Source organism: Aricia agestis, chromosome 17 (genome assembly GCF_905147365.1).
Source record: "Aricia agestis chromosome 17, ilAriAges1.1, whole genome shotgun sequence".
Lineage (NCBI taxonomy): Eukaryota > Metazoa > Arthropoda > Insecta > Lepidoptera > Lycaenidae > Aricia > Aricia agestis.
The window spans coordinates 14,064,745-14,080,734 of NC_056422.1; the positions used below are offsets into that span (position 1 = coordinate 14,064,745).

General features: G+C 39.3%; 2 protein-coding genes across 4 annotated transcripts in view; one reads left to right on the plus strand and one right to left on the minus strand.

Annotated features, from left to right (window-relative positions):
- LOC121735697 (centromere-associated protein E-like) overlaps positions 1 to 15,990 on the plus strand; it is a 72,339-nt gene that overhangs the window by 50,916 nt on the left and 5,433 nt on the right. For both annotated transcript variants that reach the window (XM_042126598.1, XM_042126600.1), the window contains 13 exons: positions 2,686 to 2,850; positions 3,297 to 3,414; positions 3,629 to 3,808; positions 5,156 to 6,822; positions 7,618 to 7,814; positions 8,186 to 8,480; positions 8,772 to 8,833; positions 9,099 to 9,233; positions 10,034 to 10,136; positions 10,345 to 10,485; positions 10,721 to 10,902; positions 11,200 to 11,272; positions 11,454 to 11,549. In XM_042126598.1, coding sequence (XP_041982532.1) covers positions 2,686 to 2,850; positions 3,297 to 3,414; positions 3,629 to 3,808; positions 5,156 to 6,822; positions 7,618 to 7,814; positions 8,186 to 8,480; positions 8,772 to 8,833; positions 9,099 to 9,233; positions 10,034 to 10,136; positions 10,345 to 10,485; positions 10,721 to 10,902; positions 11,200 to 11,272; positions 11,454 to 11,549 — 3,414 coding nt within the window. The remainder of the gene's footprint in view (positions 1 to 2,685; positions 2,851 to 3,296; positions 3,415 to 3,628; positions 3,809 to 5,155; positions 6,823 to 7,617; positions 7,815 to 8,185; positions 8,481 to 8,771; positions 8,834 to 9,098; positions 9,234 to 10,033; positions 10,137 to 10,344; positions 10,486 to 10,720; positions 10,903 to 11,199; positions 11,273 to 11,453; positions 11,550 to 15,990) is intronic.
- LOC121735699 lies at positions 11,668 to 15,289 on the minus strand. 2 transcript variants are annotated; one of them, XM_042126603.1, is made up of 5 exons: positions 15,191 to 15,289; positions 14,859 to 14,976; positions 14,050 to 14,146; positions 12,236 to 12,356; positions 11,668 to 11,993 (listed from the first exon to the last, which is right to left on the minus strand). In XM_042126603.1, the coding sequence occupies exons 1-5, from the start codon at positions 15,232 to 15,234 to the stop codon at positions 11,795 to 11,797; spliced, it is 579 nt and encodes a 192-aa protein (XP_041982537.1). In that variant the 5' UTR covers positions 15,235 to 15,289; the 3' UTR covers positions 11,668 to 11,794. The 2 variants fall into 2 exon arrangements, with proteins under 2 accessions (XP_041982537.1, XP_041982536.1); XM_042126602.1 differs by having other exon boundaries at positions 14,859 to 14,991.

Below are 15,990 nucleotides of genomic sequence, written 5' to 3' on the forward strand. Positions count from 1 at the left end.
AGCGTTACTAACACAATTGAAAATCCATTTTAATATATATAGATATAGATTACTGCCAGTACAAAGGCAAAGTTTTAACACAAGCCGAGCAAAAACTTCGTAACGACTTTTGGCGTTATTTAGATTTCGAAATGAAAACTCTAAAACCCATTATACCAAAGTAAGTGTATTTACACAATAAATAAGGCTTATAAGTATGGAAGAGATTTACGTTAGCGAGTAAAACAACGACCGTAACTCAAGATGATTGCTCTACAAACAAACTGACTGGTTCACAATATCGTACGAGTATCAGCTTCTAAGAAATACACCACTACCACTTTATTATTGAAAATGTTTACTCCATGTTTAAGTTGATCCATGTTTCTGATTTTGTTTGATACGTTGGAAAATTACTTTATACTTATAAGTACTCTTTTGAGGAAGAACGAAGGCGGGAACTAGATCTCAAACGTGACCAACTAAAAGCAAGACCGCCTGCTAATATACGATATAATTATGTAAATGGAACTTGCGAATCCTGCTCTCGCACCTTTACTGCTAAGATTGGGTATATTAGCCATATAAGAGCAAAACATAATGTTATGAACAATTAAACATAACCAAGTCACTGAAGCCGAAAACGGCAAGGTAGATTATATTTATGCCTATTAGCTAATAGCTTATTTTTAATATATTATGAAGAATTATTTTGACTCGTTTTATATAATAATTATTATTAAAAGTTCATGATATAAAAATTGCACACAGAATATTGGTTTTGTTCGTAGACATAAACTGTCCTATCCTTTTTCGAGAAGTCAATATAGCCTAGACGTAGGTAACGGACACTGAAACTCGTTTATTGCGCGGGGACCGTACATTTTTTCGGAACAAAAACTACCCTATGTCCATTCGTGGGACTCAAAGTATGTCCATCCTAAATTTTAGCAAAATCGGTTCAGCGGTTTGGGTGTGAAGAGGTAACAGACAGACAGACATACTTTCGCATTTATAATACTAGTATGGACTAGTATGGATTACTTACGTGTTTATTACTTTTGATTATGCATATTGTATTGATTTTAGAGAACGTCTAATCAGCAGATATAAGATTTTCTTAAATAAAATATATTGTTCACCAGGGGCGTAGCGTACCTTGGCGGGGCCCCATATAAAATTTGTTTGGGGGCCTTAGGAAGGGTAAAGATTTCTCAAAAAAGAAAAAAATGTTTGCTTAAAATTATAAGAAATATTTACTTATTCATCATAATTATCTATCTGTCACTTTTTAAAAAACAATTCAAATTAAATATTATTAACTCTCCTTGCCTTTTTTCTGCAAACTAATTAATTAAATCATTGATAGCTGATGATTGATGACTTTAGTTTTTCTAAATTTTCTGCCTCTATGGACAATAGTGACAGGTCTGACAGGCGTTTCTGTCCCATAAAAGTTCTATAATTTTTTATCAGTTTTAATACGCACAATATTTTACGCACCTTGGGGGCCCCCATAGGCGGGGGGCCCCGTATAATTGATACGGCTGATACGGCGGTAGCTACGCCCCTGTTGTTCACAATTGTTACTTTACCGAATTTTGAGTTATTATATGCCCAGCCTTTACCAACAATATGACCCTAAGATAAACCTCCGCTCCATATTATGACGGTCTACATCTCAGCTATATAATATTGTATATTATATATTTAATTGACGTATTTCCCGCGAACAATAAGTGGCACAGCGGTAAATATAGCGCGTGATCCCGGTTAGTTCGATCCGCGCTACTTAACTGACCAGTTACTACTCACGGGTGAAAACTAGATCATTGTAAATAGTTTAAGTGAAGTTAGGTGTAAAATAAGGTAAATATAGTGAAATACTATTGTCCCTTGTGAGTGTCTTAGAAGTTAGATGTACCGATGCAGTGATTTCTTACAACGAAAGAATAAAAATGTAAGACATTGTATTTATTACTGCTCTTACTTTTACATTCTGCTCTGAATATACAGCTGGAGATCCAAACATCTAGCATTCTATATTCTCATCCAGTTCCCACTTAACCTAGATTAAAACATGTTGTCAGTGGGGCTTCGGCCTGACCGAGCATGATCTTCCTTTTGGGGCTCGCAAACATATCCCACAGTAATACACAGACCAAGCGGCGACGATACGAAACCAGGCCAGTTACGCAGGAATAATTTTATAGTGCCCAAGTGTGTGCGCAGTACACAAGAGCACTCTCTATTCCTTTACTCTCATAACCCAGTGGGACGGAAGACCAACAGGCCTGGCGCGAGATCAGGCGCAGGACCGACTTTTTACATGCCCATCCAACGCATGGATCATCTTACTTGTACAATCAGGTAATCAGCCTGCATTGTCTAAACCACAATGAACTAAACCACTGGACCACGGAGGCGTTAAAAACACAAACCACCTTCTAGGCCTCATATTTTAACCAGTTTACTTATAGCAAACTACATAACGCCCGCAACTCTGTTGCGCAAAAATTAGTTTATCGCGCGGGAACCATACTTTTTTTCGGGATAAAAAGTATCTTATGGTCTTTCCCGGGGCCCAAAGTTTCTCCATACAAAATTTCATCAAAATGGGTTCTGTGGTTTGGGCGTGAAGAGTATATATATTGATTGAATAATATAATTAGTATAGATATTGATTGACAGTTTGTTTGTCATCAGGAGGTGCGCGCGGAGCGTGACGTGCTGCAGGCGCGCATGTCGGAGCAGGCGCTGCGGCTGTCGTCGCTGTCCGCGCGCCTGCAGCGGCAGCGCGCCGACGCGGACGCGCTCGCGCACGCCGCCAGCAGCGCGCTCAGCGTGCAGCTCAGCGACGCGCACGCAGAGGTACGTGCACGTATTGGTTATGTTTACAATGAACAAAGTTACTGTGAATCTTTAACAACGTAGGGTATGTTCAGATGACAAGCGCTCAATAAGCATTTATAACGCCATTCGTTTTATCCGCGTAAACGCGACTTAGCGTGTGAACGTCCCAAAAAGGTATGAAGTTGTAAACGCACGTCATCCAAACACGCGTTCAGCGATTGTCATCTGTTAATACCCTTTGACAACTGGACCGGGACCTGGACAGTCGAGTTAAAATTTCTTTAAAAAATATAGTTAATTTTCTCTCAATTGTGATGCTTAGTCACTTTGCTTGTGACTTGAATTCCTTGCAAATATGAAGTAGGGTATACTAAGGAATACCAATGTTTTGATGTGTATTGTCATTACAACTACTATTCCATAATCTATATAGACACGCATAATAACACTGCATTTTACTTCAGGTGCAAAGATTGAAAGAAGAGCTAGAGTCTAAAGACAAGCAGCTGGCGCGGCTCAAACAGGGCGCAGAAGAGAGGGACAGGTGTCATGACAAACATCAGCCGCTCTACGGGAATTTGTGTATGTTCTAAACGAGTCTCTTTTGTCAGTTCTTCTGACCGGCTTTGTTCATGTGCATGGTAGGTCAATAATTCAGAAAAAAAAATGAGATATAAAACAATTCTTATTGCTGGACAATGAAAACCCGTGTATATTTTGCATTTTAGATAAAAACGTTTTGGCTCAAAAGAATTGGCTCCCTAATTTTGATCCTTAAAACCAAATGGGTTTACAGGTAATCCCAAAGACAAAGTGGTGATACTAGAGAAGGCATTATCCGAGGCTCAGTCCAAAATCGCCGAGCTGGAGGAAATGGCTCAAGCCCTGGAGTCGGAGAAGGAGGCCCTCGAGGCCACGGTGAGAGACCAGCAGCGGGCTATCGCTGATAAGGAGGAGCAGCTCAATGAGATTATGGGTGAGTGGATTCCCTTATAGTACGAGAGGCTAACGGTCAATTCAGACTGCAACGCGACGCGTAGATGCATTTCTAAATTTGTATCGATATGACAGAGCTCAATTGCGTGAGACATCTTGCAAACCTGTAAATTCAATACAAATTGAAAAATGCATCTACGAGTCGCGTTGCGGTCTGAATGGGCATTGTCAAAAAAAAATCACATGTACTTTTTATATTTTTTTTCGTTAAAATAGGGTATTTCAAGAATATAAATTAAATTATTTTGAAATTCATTGGCTAGTTTTTTCTCAATAAATTTTTAAAGTTTCGCTCTGCCGTCATCATCGGCGGCCAATAATTGACCTCTGCAGTATGTTTTTTCCTTTCAATCTTATTTATAATGGCTGCTTCGTCAAATGCAAGTTCTCATTATGTGAAAGCTGATACGAGAAGCTTACCAAAAGTTCGAAACGAAATGTTGGTCGAATTTATTTAACGCCATTGAAGGTCAAACAAAGGTTAAACATATGTGTTCAAAAATATAAGTAACTAATGGGTATTTTTTTTGTTTATATACAGAAAAACGATCACTGACCTTATTCCTCGAAATGTTTTTGTAATGAGCAAAATTAAAAAAAAAATGGACAATCCCCATTGACACTTAGTAGCTGTGAATTACATTGCACTCGCACGCAACGTTTATACAGGGTGTAATAAAACTAAGTGATAATACTTTAGGGCACGTATGGGTCTCCTATATAGAGTTCGCTGTGAAAGTAGCAGCGCTGGAAGAGTAACTTTTTTTATTATTTTTGTATGAGATAATTCATTAACCGCTGGGGCGCTTGCACATACATATCACAAATAAAAATTGCTACTTTCACAGTAAACTCTATCGGTCTTACCACAAAAGATTTAAACATTTATTGAACAGTTGTTTTGAGACCATTATGTACTGAATTTTTTCCTTTTCAACAGGTGTTTAAATCTTTTGTAGTAAGACCGTATATGTAATAAATAAGGGACACAAACAAATCTTTAAGTATTATTGTTTTGTTGCACCTTATTTAAAGCGTATAATGCAAATGTTTGTCTCTTCCTCTTTATTACAAATTTTTACAGCGACATTTCTTATTAATCTGAATTATGAAGTTCAATATTTAAACTTGAGATAAATAGTAATCTCATAATGGTAGTAGCAAATACTAAATCTGTCATAGCTCGCTCGACTCGCACTCGCAATCGACGCATAAATTTGAAGCGCAGTTGCAAATTAATGTCGACTTGGAATGCCTCCAAATCTCAGGGTAAATAGGTTAGTTACCCGAGTCTAGACCAACTAATATAACATGTGACTCATTGCAGCTCTCAAATTGGAAGAGGAAGAAAAAGAAAGGAGCGAAGTTATAGAGGCGAAAGCTTCCGCCAGGACTCTCAGTGATATCGTCTCCATATCGGAGTACGATGAAGATTTGCAGATGAGACGGGCTGAGGTCAAAAATCATAGTACTAGCTTCACCCAGCCGGATAAACTCGCGTTAAACAAAACCCTTCCTCCCGACGCTCAGCCCAACATGAGCTCGCTCCACGCTGACTTCGTCGATCACTTTGACTTCAAGGACGTTACTCCTCACGCCGACTCCCTCCCAGTCTACCTCACGTCCACACAAAATAGGGAGGTCTACAAGAGAAGCGTCAATGAGATGACGGCCATCGGCAGCGCAGGAAAAGACAGCCTTAAGATACCAGACAACTGCTCCATTTACCCCAACAGAGATATCAGTGATAGTAAGAACATCAGTGTTGAGCCGAAGAAGATCAACTTCAGTCTCGAACCGTCAGACAATAAAACGCACGACGAGGAGTTTCCATCGCTACAGGAGCTGGGGATAACTCTGGACATGAAACGAGAGAACTTCCCCAACATTCTGACGCAATTGAAACAGGAGATCAACAAAGCAAAATCAGAGCTACAAATGTATAAATCCCAGTTGAAAAACGCAGAAGAACAGCTCTGCGAGTTCCCAGCTCTGAAAAAGGAGGTGGAAGAACTTAAAACGTTGCTAGACAATACGGTAGCGGCGATGGAAAACGATAAGAAGTTTTACGAAAACCAGTTGGAGAGTTTCTCTGTGAATAAGAAGCTTCTGGAACAGAGGCTGACGGAGTTGACGCGAGAGGCGGGAGAGAAGTCGAAGGACTTGCATCTACTGAAAGAGGACATCCTCCGCCGGGAAAATATGATACTAGAACTCGCCAAAGAGAAACGCAACCTGACTAGCAAAATAGCAGCTCTAGAATCTAGAATAGAAGAGCTGCAAAGTAAAAATGTAGTTTATGAAACATATGAAATAGAAAATAAACAAATGAAAGAGAAAATGAATGATTTAAATAAACTAGAACAATTGGTTTCGGAGAAGAATCAACAAATTGACAGTCTTAACCAGCATTTAGACAGACTGGACGACTTGCAGAGGCGACTCAATGATAAGAATGAGGAATTAGAACAAGTCAAAGAGGCGCTAGAGGAAAAAACAAATGAACTACAACAATTACAAGACTCCATAAGCGAGTTGAACAGGGACATAGCTAAAGTGATCGAAGAGAACGACCAACTCAGCTATCAGAACAACGATTTGAAACAAAAACTTAGCAAAATAGAGAAAGAGCAAGAAAACGCTTCTTTAAAATTACAAAAGAGTGACAATGAAGTAGAAAGATTGAATTCGCTGAATAATGAATTGACGTCAAGAATAGACGAGATGAAACAGCTGAATCAGTGTCTTAAAGACAAGGAGACGGAAATAGAAATATTGCATGAAGATATGGATGTATACCACAATGAAATAGCATTACTGAAGGAGCAACTCAAAATGATATCTAGAAGTCCCTCGCCAAGGACTAAAGTGGAAGACAAAATGGCGTCCGACCGTCAAGCGGCTAGTGATAAGAAACAGCTAGTGAAGATAAAGAAGCAGATATCACATCTGCAGCACGAATTGGACTTTAACAAGAAAGACTTAAATGATAAGGTACGTAACAATATTTGTCAATGGCAAGTGTGTCTGTTTATCTTACTGTTACCAAAATATGTCTCCTCAACAGAGAAATGTATACACTATACAACATTTCATCACAATTTTTTTACGTTAATTTAGAGAGACTTTTTTCGTGTAAAAATAGTTAAGTTAAAACAAGACAATGTTAAAACATTTCGAAACACTAATTTGTCACTAATACCACCTACTCGTAATACAAAATTTTATGATTCTTCATTCACAGCTCGTGCTGTCAGTCCTGTGGAACAAATTACCCACATCTTTGAGACGTGCTCAGTCATCATACGTTTTTAAAAATGGCGTGAAGGAACATTTTTTGTCACAATTAGTCCATATTAACTGATAATTGCCTATATTGTATTATTTCTATTTATTTATTATTTGTAACTCTGTATTATTTAGTATGTATGTATGTATATTATATATGTATGTATGTATTTGTAATTTACTTATATATTTTAAAAAGTTTACTCTTAAGTCTTAGCTGTCTATGTAGTCACCTACCATCTATTACTACTGTTACTTTATAGTTTTACAAAAAGGGTTGTCTGGAAGAAATCGCTTGTAGCGATAAGGCCGCCTTTTGTACTTTTTACTCTTATAGTTATTAAGTATTGTATGTCATGTTTGTTTTGGTGCAATAAAGTATTTTCATTCATTCATTCATTCATTCATAAGTTTTGTCTACTTTTTTTTTAATAATTTTTGCGCAATAAATTGCAGGCAAATTTTTTCACAACTCATAATAATGTAATGTTATGTTTTTAGGCCTTCGAGTTGGCAAAGGCAAAGTTGGATTTGACAGAAATGAAAGCTAATTTGAGTCAAGCTACCAAAGCTATATCTGAGATGGATGCTAGCAACGTCGAGCTATTGCAACAGGCTGACAGCTTGAAAGTGGAGATAAACAAGCTCAAAGCAGAGAAGCAACAGCTTAGCGAGCAGTTGGCGGTAGTTGTAGCTAGGTATGTATGAGATATTTTGTTAAGTTTAGCCACCAATTACAAAATACTCAGGGATATATTTTAAGTTTAGCCATAAAATACATAATACTTTACATAATATTTGAACTAAGAGTGCAAGTTGTAAAATATTGTAACTAAAATTTAACAAAACAGTGCAGATCTTGCCGTTTATAGTGCTCGTCCAGTCAGTCGTAGTTTTTTTATGCGGCATTTGTAATTTCTTTAGAAAAACAAAAATTGTCGTCATTTCATTAGAAAGGCATTCGTCATTTTGTCGTCATTTCATAAGGGATGGTCGTGACTCGTGGTGTAGGTACTAGAACTGTTATTATTATCAAGCAGTACCTACCATATATTGTTTTTTTTTTCAGGATAAGAGAAGAATCAAACGTCACAGAATTAAAGGAGAAGCTTAAAGAGAAGACCGAGAGGTGTCAGGAATTGGAGGTTCAGTTGATGAACGCGAGAGAACTGGTTGACAGTCACCGACAGTTGGAGTTAGACAGACACAGGGAGTTAAACAGACAGACAGAGTTACATAGCCATAGAGAGCTGACGGACAGACAGATGGAGTTGCGGTCGCGGTCACCGACGGCGGAGTTGGAGCAGGCGGTGCGAGCGCAGCTGGACTACTCGCACGCGTTGGACCATCAGATTGTGGAGCATGTGAGTTTACTTATAGACTTGTGGTCGCGCACATCTTGCAGCCTAGAGGTGGTTCGACAAAACGGACATTTAAAAATTAAACATTTTGAAAGTTTATGGGTCTATCTCGCAATATCACTCATATTGTACATTACATATTTTTATAAATGGCGTAACTTTTGTTTGTGATTTATATACAAACTTCCGCCTATCTTAAGTTTTGTACCCAATTGTTTATATTAAAAACATACAATCATCGTTTGCGTCAAAAAGGAATAAGCTGTAAAATTAATTGCTGGTTTAATATTTCAGATTTTATCGGCGAACAGCGACGATCGGGATGACATTCCACGCCTTGCACTGAATTCGTCCAGGTAATTTTTATGATTATTATTAAGAGTAAAAGATCAAAAACTTAAAAATTGTAACCCAATTAATGTCCTGTTTCTTAGATTTTTATAGGAGTTTATTTAGTCACTAGCGCAGTTCATATAAAACAGCTATACAATCAATAATTACTATTGAATTACTTTTTATAAATAGGTAGAATTGGAGTACAGATTTAACCCAATTAGAAATAATGTTCTATAATGCTGTAAGTATATACAATTCTATAATCCTAATGTTTTGTGTGATCAGGTCGAGTTCGGTGCAGTCGACGTCGTCGGAGCGGTACGCGCGGCTGCGCGCCGACAGCGACAAGCTGCAGCTGCAGGTCAACAACCTGGAGTGCCGCCTGCAAGACAAGGACGCGCTCATCGCAGAGCTCAACAGGTTAGTAACCACGTGATTATCTCTTAGTCTCGACTAAAGGAGTCTTTGCTGTCGAAATTGAATGCGACTTCCAGTAGATAATAGCGAAGCTAGATCTCAAGGATACTTATATCTTATATCTTTAAACGAGCAATTCTTGTATATGTCGTAGGATGATTTGATAAATCCGTGTTTTCGCGAAATCCCTAGAATTTTCGCGAAAATTCGATTTATCAAATCATCCTACGACATATATATATATATATATATATATATATATATATATTTATAATTTATAAGAATCGGCTACAACGATTTTCATGAAATTTAGTATATATAGGGGGTTTCGGGGGCGATAAATCGATCTAGCTAGGAATCATTTTTAGAAAATGTATTTTTATTCGTGTTTTATCGATAATCGATAAACAGAAAAATATGACTCTTCCTGACATCTATTGGCGAATAATAATACTATTTTGTGAGCAACTAATTGCTTTTAACGACACAACAACAGCTAAAGCTCTTCCAGCAGATGGCGTTGTTAAGCGATACGAATCCAGGTACTGATGGATTTATATAACCCATCGTTGCGCCACAAAGCGCATGTGATCTCTGAAAATACAACATCGGAAAAAGGCTGCAAAGAGATCTGTGTTAACCTTATAATGAAAAGATCCACACCTGTATGTCCTTGCCCATCTAGCGAGTTTTCTTAAATATCAGACAAGGTCCAAGGGCAAAACATTGTATGTTTGCATATTAGCAGATCTTATAATCAGTAAAGGGTTTTAAAAATATACCTTAATATTATATTGCCGCAGGGTACGTGATCAACTGTCGTCGGATCTACAGTGTGCGGCGCTTCGCTACGAGGCGGAACGGGACAATTCCGCGCGCCTCGCGCTATTGCTGGACTCTCAGAAGGTGCTAATAACTGGCTATAATAATAGTTATGATGATCATTGATCAATATGATCAAAATTCTGAATCGAGTATTTTGTTACAATCCAAAGTGTTCTAAAACATGTACCACTTATATTAGTCACTGCTAGAAAATTAGAAAATTCGAAATTATTTGAAAATATTATATTTTACTTTTAGTTATTATTTAATACATAAATCTCGTTCCCAGGAGTCATCTGCGGCGCTACACCAGCAGGACTCGAACGTGATATCCCTGTTGCAGCGGCGGCTCGAGAGCGCCATGCGGTCCGACGAGCGCGCGCCGCCGCTCAGCCCGCCGCGCCGCGCCGCCGACGACCCGCGCGCTGAGGTGCGTACACACATTATCTAACATTTATATTATTTCCTCAAAAGTACATTGTATACTAAAGTTATGCATTATTTCAATATATTTATCAGTACAGGGTTTAATAAATAAAAATAAATGGCTAATTCGCCATGTCTCGGCATCATGTTCGCGTGAACGGTTGAACTGATTTCGAGGAAATATACATTTCGATAGTTATAAAGTAGCCAACGTTTAGTTAAAGTTCTTTCATAAACAGGCGGAGTGGAGTCAACTCCGCAGCTCGATATCAGTGCTGCGTGCGCAGCTGGAGGCGGAGCGGCGACGCTGCGGCGAGCTGCGGGCGCATTTGGACACGTCGCGTGCGCACGCCGAGCGGGACGGCAGAGCCCGCGACGCCGCACTCGCTGCGTTGAGGGCGGAGCTGGCCGAGCTTAGGAGGTTAGTCTATTTATGTGCAAAGGCTTTGCAAAAGTGTAAGTTAAATATATTGTTACAATTATTGAAGTATTATGATATAGTATACGAGGTATTCCAAAAGCGAGTGCAGAATTGTAGGGCTCCAATATTGACAGAAACGTAGTCAAACGTCGAAAAAACCTTTTTGTTTACCGTCTATACTGGTGTTGCCTGTAGCGTGAAAACATTGCAGTAATATATCCTATTTAGAGTGGACTAGGGCACATTTTAATGCAATCTAGTAGGTGTTTTCAGTGACATTATAAAATATGATTTCAGGCTAAAACGCGAGTCGTGTGAGGAGCTGGCGCGATGTCGCGAGCTGCTGCGAGCACGCACACTTAATGACCGGGTTAGTCAATCAATCATTATTTCGCCAATAATAAAAATAAGTTCAATTGCCATAGTAACACACATGTCACATTTATTGTATTATATTACAATATTGATTGAGCTAAAAGCATTATAAACTTTAAAGCCATTTCATTTTCAAATATGTGTAAGACTATGTACGATTATTATATTGTACAAAGCAGGTGGATGGGTCCAAAACGCCGAGGTTCGAGGTGGAGAGTCCCGAGCTGACGCGGCTCAAGGGCCGACCCACTGCTGAGGACAAGGACCAAGCCGTGAGTATACATTATTATCTATAGTATATAAAAAAAGATACTTAACGAGTAGCTGACGTGCTATTTATAACGGCGACCTTGAGAAATCTCTAATCATGTATCGAAAAGTTCTACAAACAGTTGTGATTTGCAAAAGAAAAAACACTAGTAAAATGTAATCCAAAAATTTATTTACTCTACAATTTGTCTAAAATACCAACTTTTTCTCACTGTTACCACCTCAACTGTAAATAATTGCTTCTTGCTCAATCATCTGTACTATCGGTTATGGGCGTGGCCATCGGTTGCACCGCCCACAAGGCTGCGGCGCGCGCTGCGTTCAATACGCCGTACGTAAGCCATAACGCGCCGCCCGCTACGCCCGCACTCGCGCCGCACCAGCGTGCGCGCCCGCACTGCGTCCAACGCCGCGCCGCGAAACCGCAGCAGTAATCGCACAAGCGTCTGAAATTAAAATAATATAATAAATATATAATATAATTAAAATCACAATATCCCGTGTTGAGTGTTCGATAAATTATTAAACTTTAATTGGTTCGAGTTACGAAAATTGTATGTATAAAATATACGCGTACGTGATATTATTTCAAAATAGCCAAACAGCTTAGTTAGTCAGTGTGACTATGGCTTATGCGTCATAGGCATTTCTTTAACATATCCTTAACTCAAGACTATAGCTAGTTCACCTGAGCGGCGGTATCGCGGCGTTTAGCAGGTCTATAAACGCAGAGAGCGCGTGCGCGGTTAGCACAAGCAACGCCCAGCCCGCCAGCTGGTACGGCGCCCAGCGCGAGCCCGCCGCCGCCGCTGATAGACAGAAAATAAAACAATAATGTAAAATTAAAGAATTGATCAATGAGAATTGCTAACAAACTTTAATAATAAACCCACATTTTCTAGTATTGAGCGGGCTGAAGATAATAAACTATAACTAAAAACAAAGTGTTTTCATTTGATCATTTCAGCTTTCAAACAAAAAAAAACTGGACCAAACCGTCCGCCCGTTTGTAAGTTACGATGCCACGGACAACTGTCCGTTGTCCGTATACACATAGATAGACACGTCAAACTTATAAAACTCTTTTGGAGTTAATAAAGTAAGTTTTCAAGTTCAGTTAAGACAATGCAGCCCAAGCGCTGTTTGACTACCAATGTGCCTGTTTGACTACAAAAAGGCTAGCAATGTGGAGAAATGTATAAAGCCCTGGCCGATCTCTCGTCGGTCATGACTCGTAATAGTTACGACTTACGGCCCATCCACGCGACGTGCAAGTTGAACGCTCAGCAAGCTAGACGTCAGAAGTTAGATGTAAGAGAGCCATGCTTCAGACGTGGGAGAGCCATACTTCGGCACGTATGGGCCGGCTCGACCGAATAAATACCCCGTTCTCACAGAAAACCAGCAAGAAACAGCGCTTGCGCTGTGTTTCGCCGAGTGAGTGAGTTTACCGGAGGCCCAATCCCCTACCATATTCCTTTCCCTACCCTCCCCTTTTCCCTTCCCTTCCCATCCCTACCCTCCCCTATTACCCTATTCTCTCTTAAAAGGCCTGCAACGCACCTGCAGCTCTTCTGATACTGCGAGTGTGGGCGACGGAAGTTGCTTTGTTGTGACCCATTTTCTCGTTTGCCCCCTTATTTATGAAGTCCAATAAAATTACGGGTCAAAATGGGTTAAATAAACATGAACGAACACAGTTTGGGGATTTTAAGGATTGATAGGGGGGTGTATTCTGAGCATAAATTCCAATTTGAGGGGTTCTACTGAGGTCAGCTCAAGGTCATTTCGATGGAAACGCGTTTAATTCTATATCTCGAGACTGATCAGTGTTAGGCAAAAAATTGTAGAAACCTTTTCTCTTCCAAATTAAATTTACTAACTTCTTTATCTCAAACTTTTTTTTTATCATTAATATTTTTCAACTTATTATCCCGCAAGGCAAAAACTTTACTTTTTTTTCTATTTTTCGTCGTTTTCTCCCCAACCATTCAATTTTATTAAATTTTACCGATCATCAAAGTCTAGATAGAGACAATGGCGCGGATTTTGCTCGGTAAAGTAATGTATAATTCCGAAGGTATTGGCATTACAGAAAAAAGTTTAAGCAAAAAATTGTTCATAATTAAAATATATACACTTTGATGATCGGTAAAATTTAGTGACCGACCGAACTTTCGGTTTCGGTTTCAGCCAGTTTCAGCCAAAAAATCTAGTCTCTTAGACCGTTCCTACCCTGCTAGAATCTTATCTAGCCCACTTTCTCCTAAGCCTGTGTTCGTTCATGTTTATTTATTTCGTAATTTGATTGGACTATCATAAAAAAAAGCAAACGGAAGGAAGCCGATACGTTTTAAAATTTATATCGGCCGAAACGCGTCTTCTGCGCGTTTTCATCGCGTTGAGCGCATCAGAAACGCGCGTCGTCAGTGCGCAAAAAATACGACGTGTGCAAAAACCCTTATCCGCCCCACTAGGACACTAGTGGGAATTATTAATTACCATGTAAAATCTGCGTGTTGTGCATCAAGGCGTGAATCGAGCGAGCCGACTTGAACTCCTGTTCGGATTTCCTTCGAATAGCACTGTCGGGGGAACCCTGCAAATAGAGTTCTTAATGCCACATAAAATATAACTAGCTATTTGACCGAGCTTTTTTTTATGAAAGAAGGGGGCAAACGAGCAAACGGGTCACCTGATGGAAAGCAACTTCCGTCGCCCGTGGACACTCGCAGCATCAGAAGAGCTGCAGGTGCGTTGCCGGCCTTTTAAGAGGGAATAGGGTAATGGGCGAGGGTAGGGATGGGAAGGGAAGGGAATAGGGGAGGATAGGGAAAGGAATTGGGCCTCCGGTAAACTCACTCACTCGGCGAAACACAGCGCAAGCGCTGTTTCATGCCGGTTTTCTGTGAGAACGTGGTATTTCTCCGGTCGAGCCGGCCCATTCGTCGAAGCATGGCAGTATTCGATAAAACACGAATAAAATGACATTTTCTTAAATATATATATATATATATATATATATATATATATATATATATATATATATATATATATATATATATATATATATATATATATATATATATATATATATATATATATATATATATATATATATACAAGAATTGCTCGTTTAAAGATATAAGATAAGATATATACTTACTTATTTTTGATAATACGCTTAATAGTCTTAACAGAAAGTGGTAGTGAAATAAGTACAATTGCCACATATCAGTCTAAATTAGTAACAAAGAAACTTTTTACTTTAGAGAAGAAAGCTTAAACTTAAAACTTTGTTTTCGACTTACATTGGGAGTGTTGTCAGCGTGGGAGAGATGTGTCCTTTCCTTCTCTCCCTTGTCTCTCGTCTCACTCGTCTTGGTGTTGAGGTCCGCTTTGCACGCGAGTGGACTGTCGCCGCACATTCTAAACATTATGTCCCTATTAAAGAAATATACGCTGCTTGTTGAAAGTAAAATGTGTAAACAAATGCCAATGGAACCAAAAATCGAAATCTTACTTAACTTACATAATATAATTAACAATAATCTACAATCAACAATAATTAATTAGGTATTAAAGAGGTTTAAACAAAGAAAAAATTCACTATTTAAAATCGGTTTTATGTTTATTTACTTACATCATCTCTGCTAATTTCGTGGTTTCTGTTCTAATTGGATCCATGGTTTAATATTTTGTCTGTAATTTGTAAATTAAATCATAATAAATAACGCGAAAAACGCGCCTCAAAATAAGGAAATGTGTCAGTCAAATGTCATGTCAAGTTAGGTTTTTAATTTATTAGTTTCAATCATTGACATATTAATAAAGGTCTTTGTTTTCAATTTTACAATAAAGCTTAGCACAAACCAGTTTTCTATACGTGGGAGAGCCATGCTTCGGCACGAATGGGCCGGCTCGACCGAATAAATACCACGTTCTCACAGAAAACCGGCGTGAAACAGCGCTTGCACTGTGTTTCGCCGAGTGAGTGAGTTTACCAGAGGCCCAACCCCCTACCCTATTCCCTTTCCTACCCTCCCCTATCGATTCCCTTCCCTACCCTCCCCTATTACCCTATTCCCTCTTAAAAGGCCGGCAACGCACATGCAGCTCTTCTGATGCTGCGAGTGTCCATGGGCGACGGAAGTTGCTTTCCATCAGGTGACCCGTTTGCTCGTTTGCCCCCTTATTTCATAAAAAAAAAACCTACGCGTCAGTGACAGAGGACGCGGTACGCGATACGGGAGCGTCTGCAACGCGAAACTGGCCTTGCACACCTGCGCGATTACGGCGCCAACCGTCAAACTTCATTTATTAATTAACAGTCACTGAAGACGCGCGACTTTATGCTACGCGTGTATGCTAAACTGTTGTGGTAATGACATCCTCATACTTAATATCAGAGTCCGATGCGTCGAACGGACGGATGCTAAGCTT

Excerpts from the sequence above, each read along its gene's own strand:
- LOC121735699 (XM_042126602.1), bottom strand. The coding sequence starts at position 15,234 with ATGGATCCAATTAGAACAGAAACCACGAAATTAGCAGAGATGAT. Across the intron at positions 14,992-15,190 it reads ACGAAATTAGCAGAGATGAT|GGACATAATGTTTAGAATGT; the intron begins GTAAGTAAATAA and ends TTTCTTTAATAG. Across the intron at positions 11,994-12,235 it reads GCCGCGATACCGCCGCTCAG|ACGCTTGTGCGATTACTGCT; the intron begins GTGAACTAGCTA and ends TTTTAATTTCAG.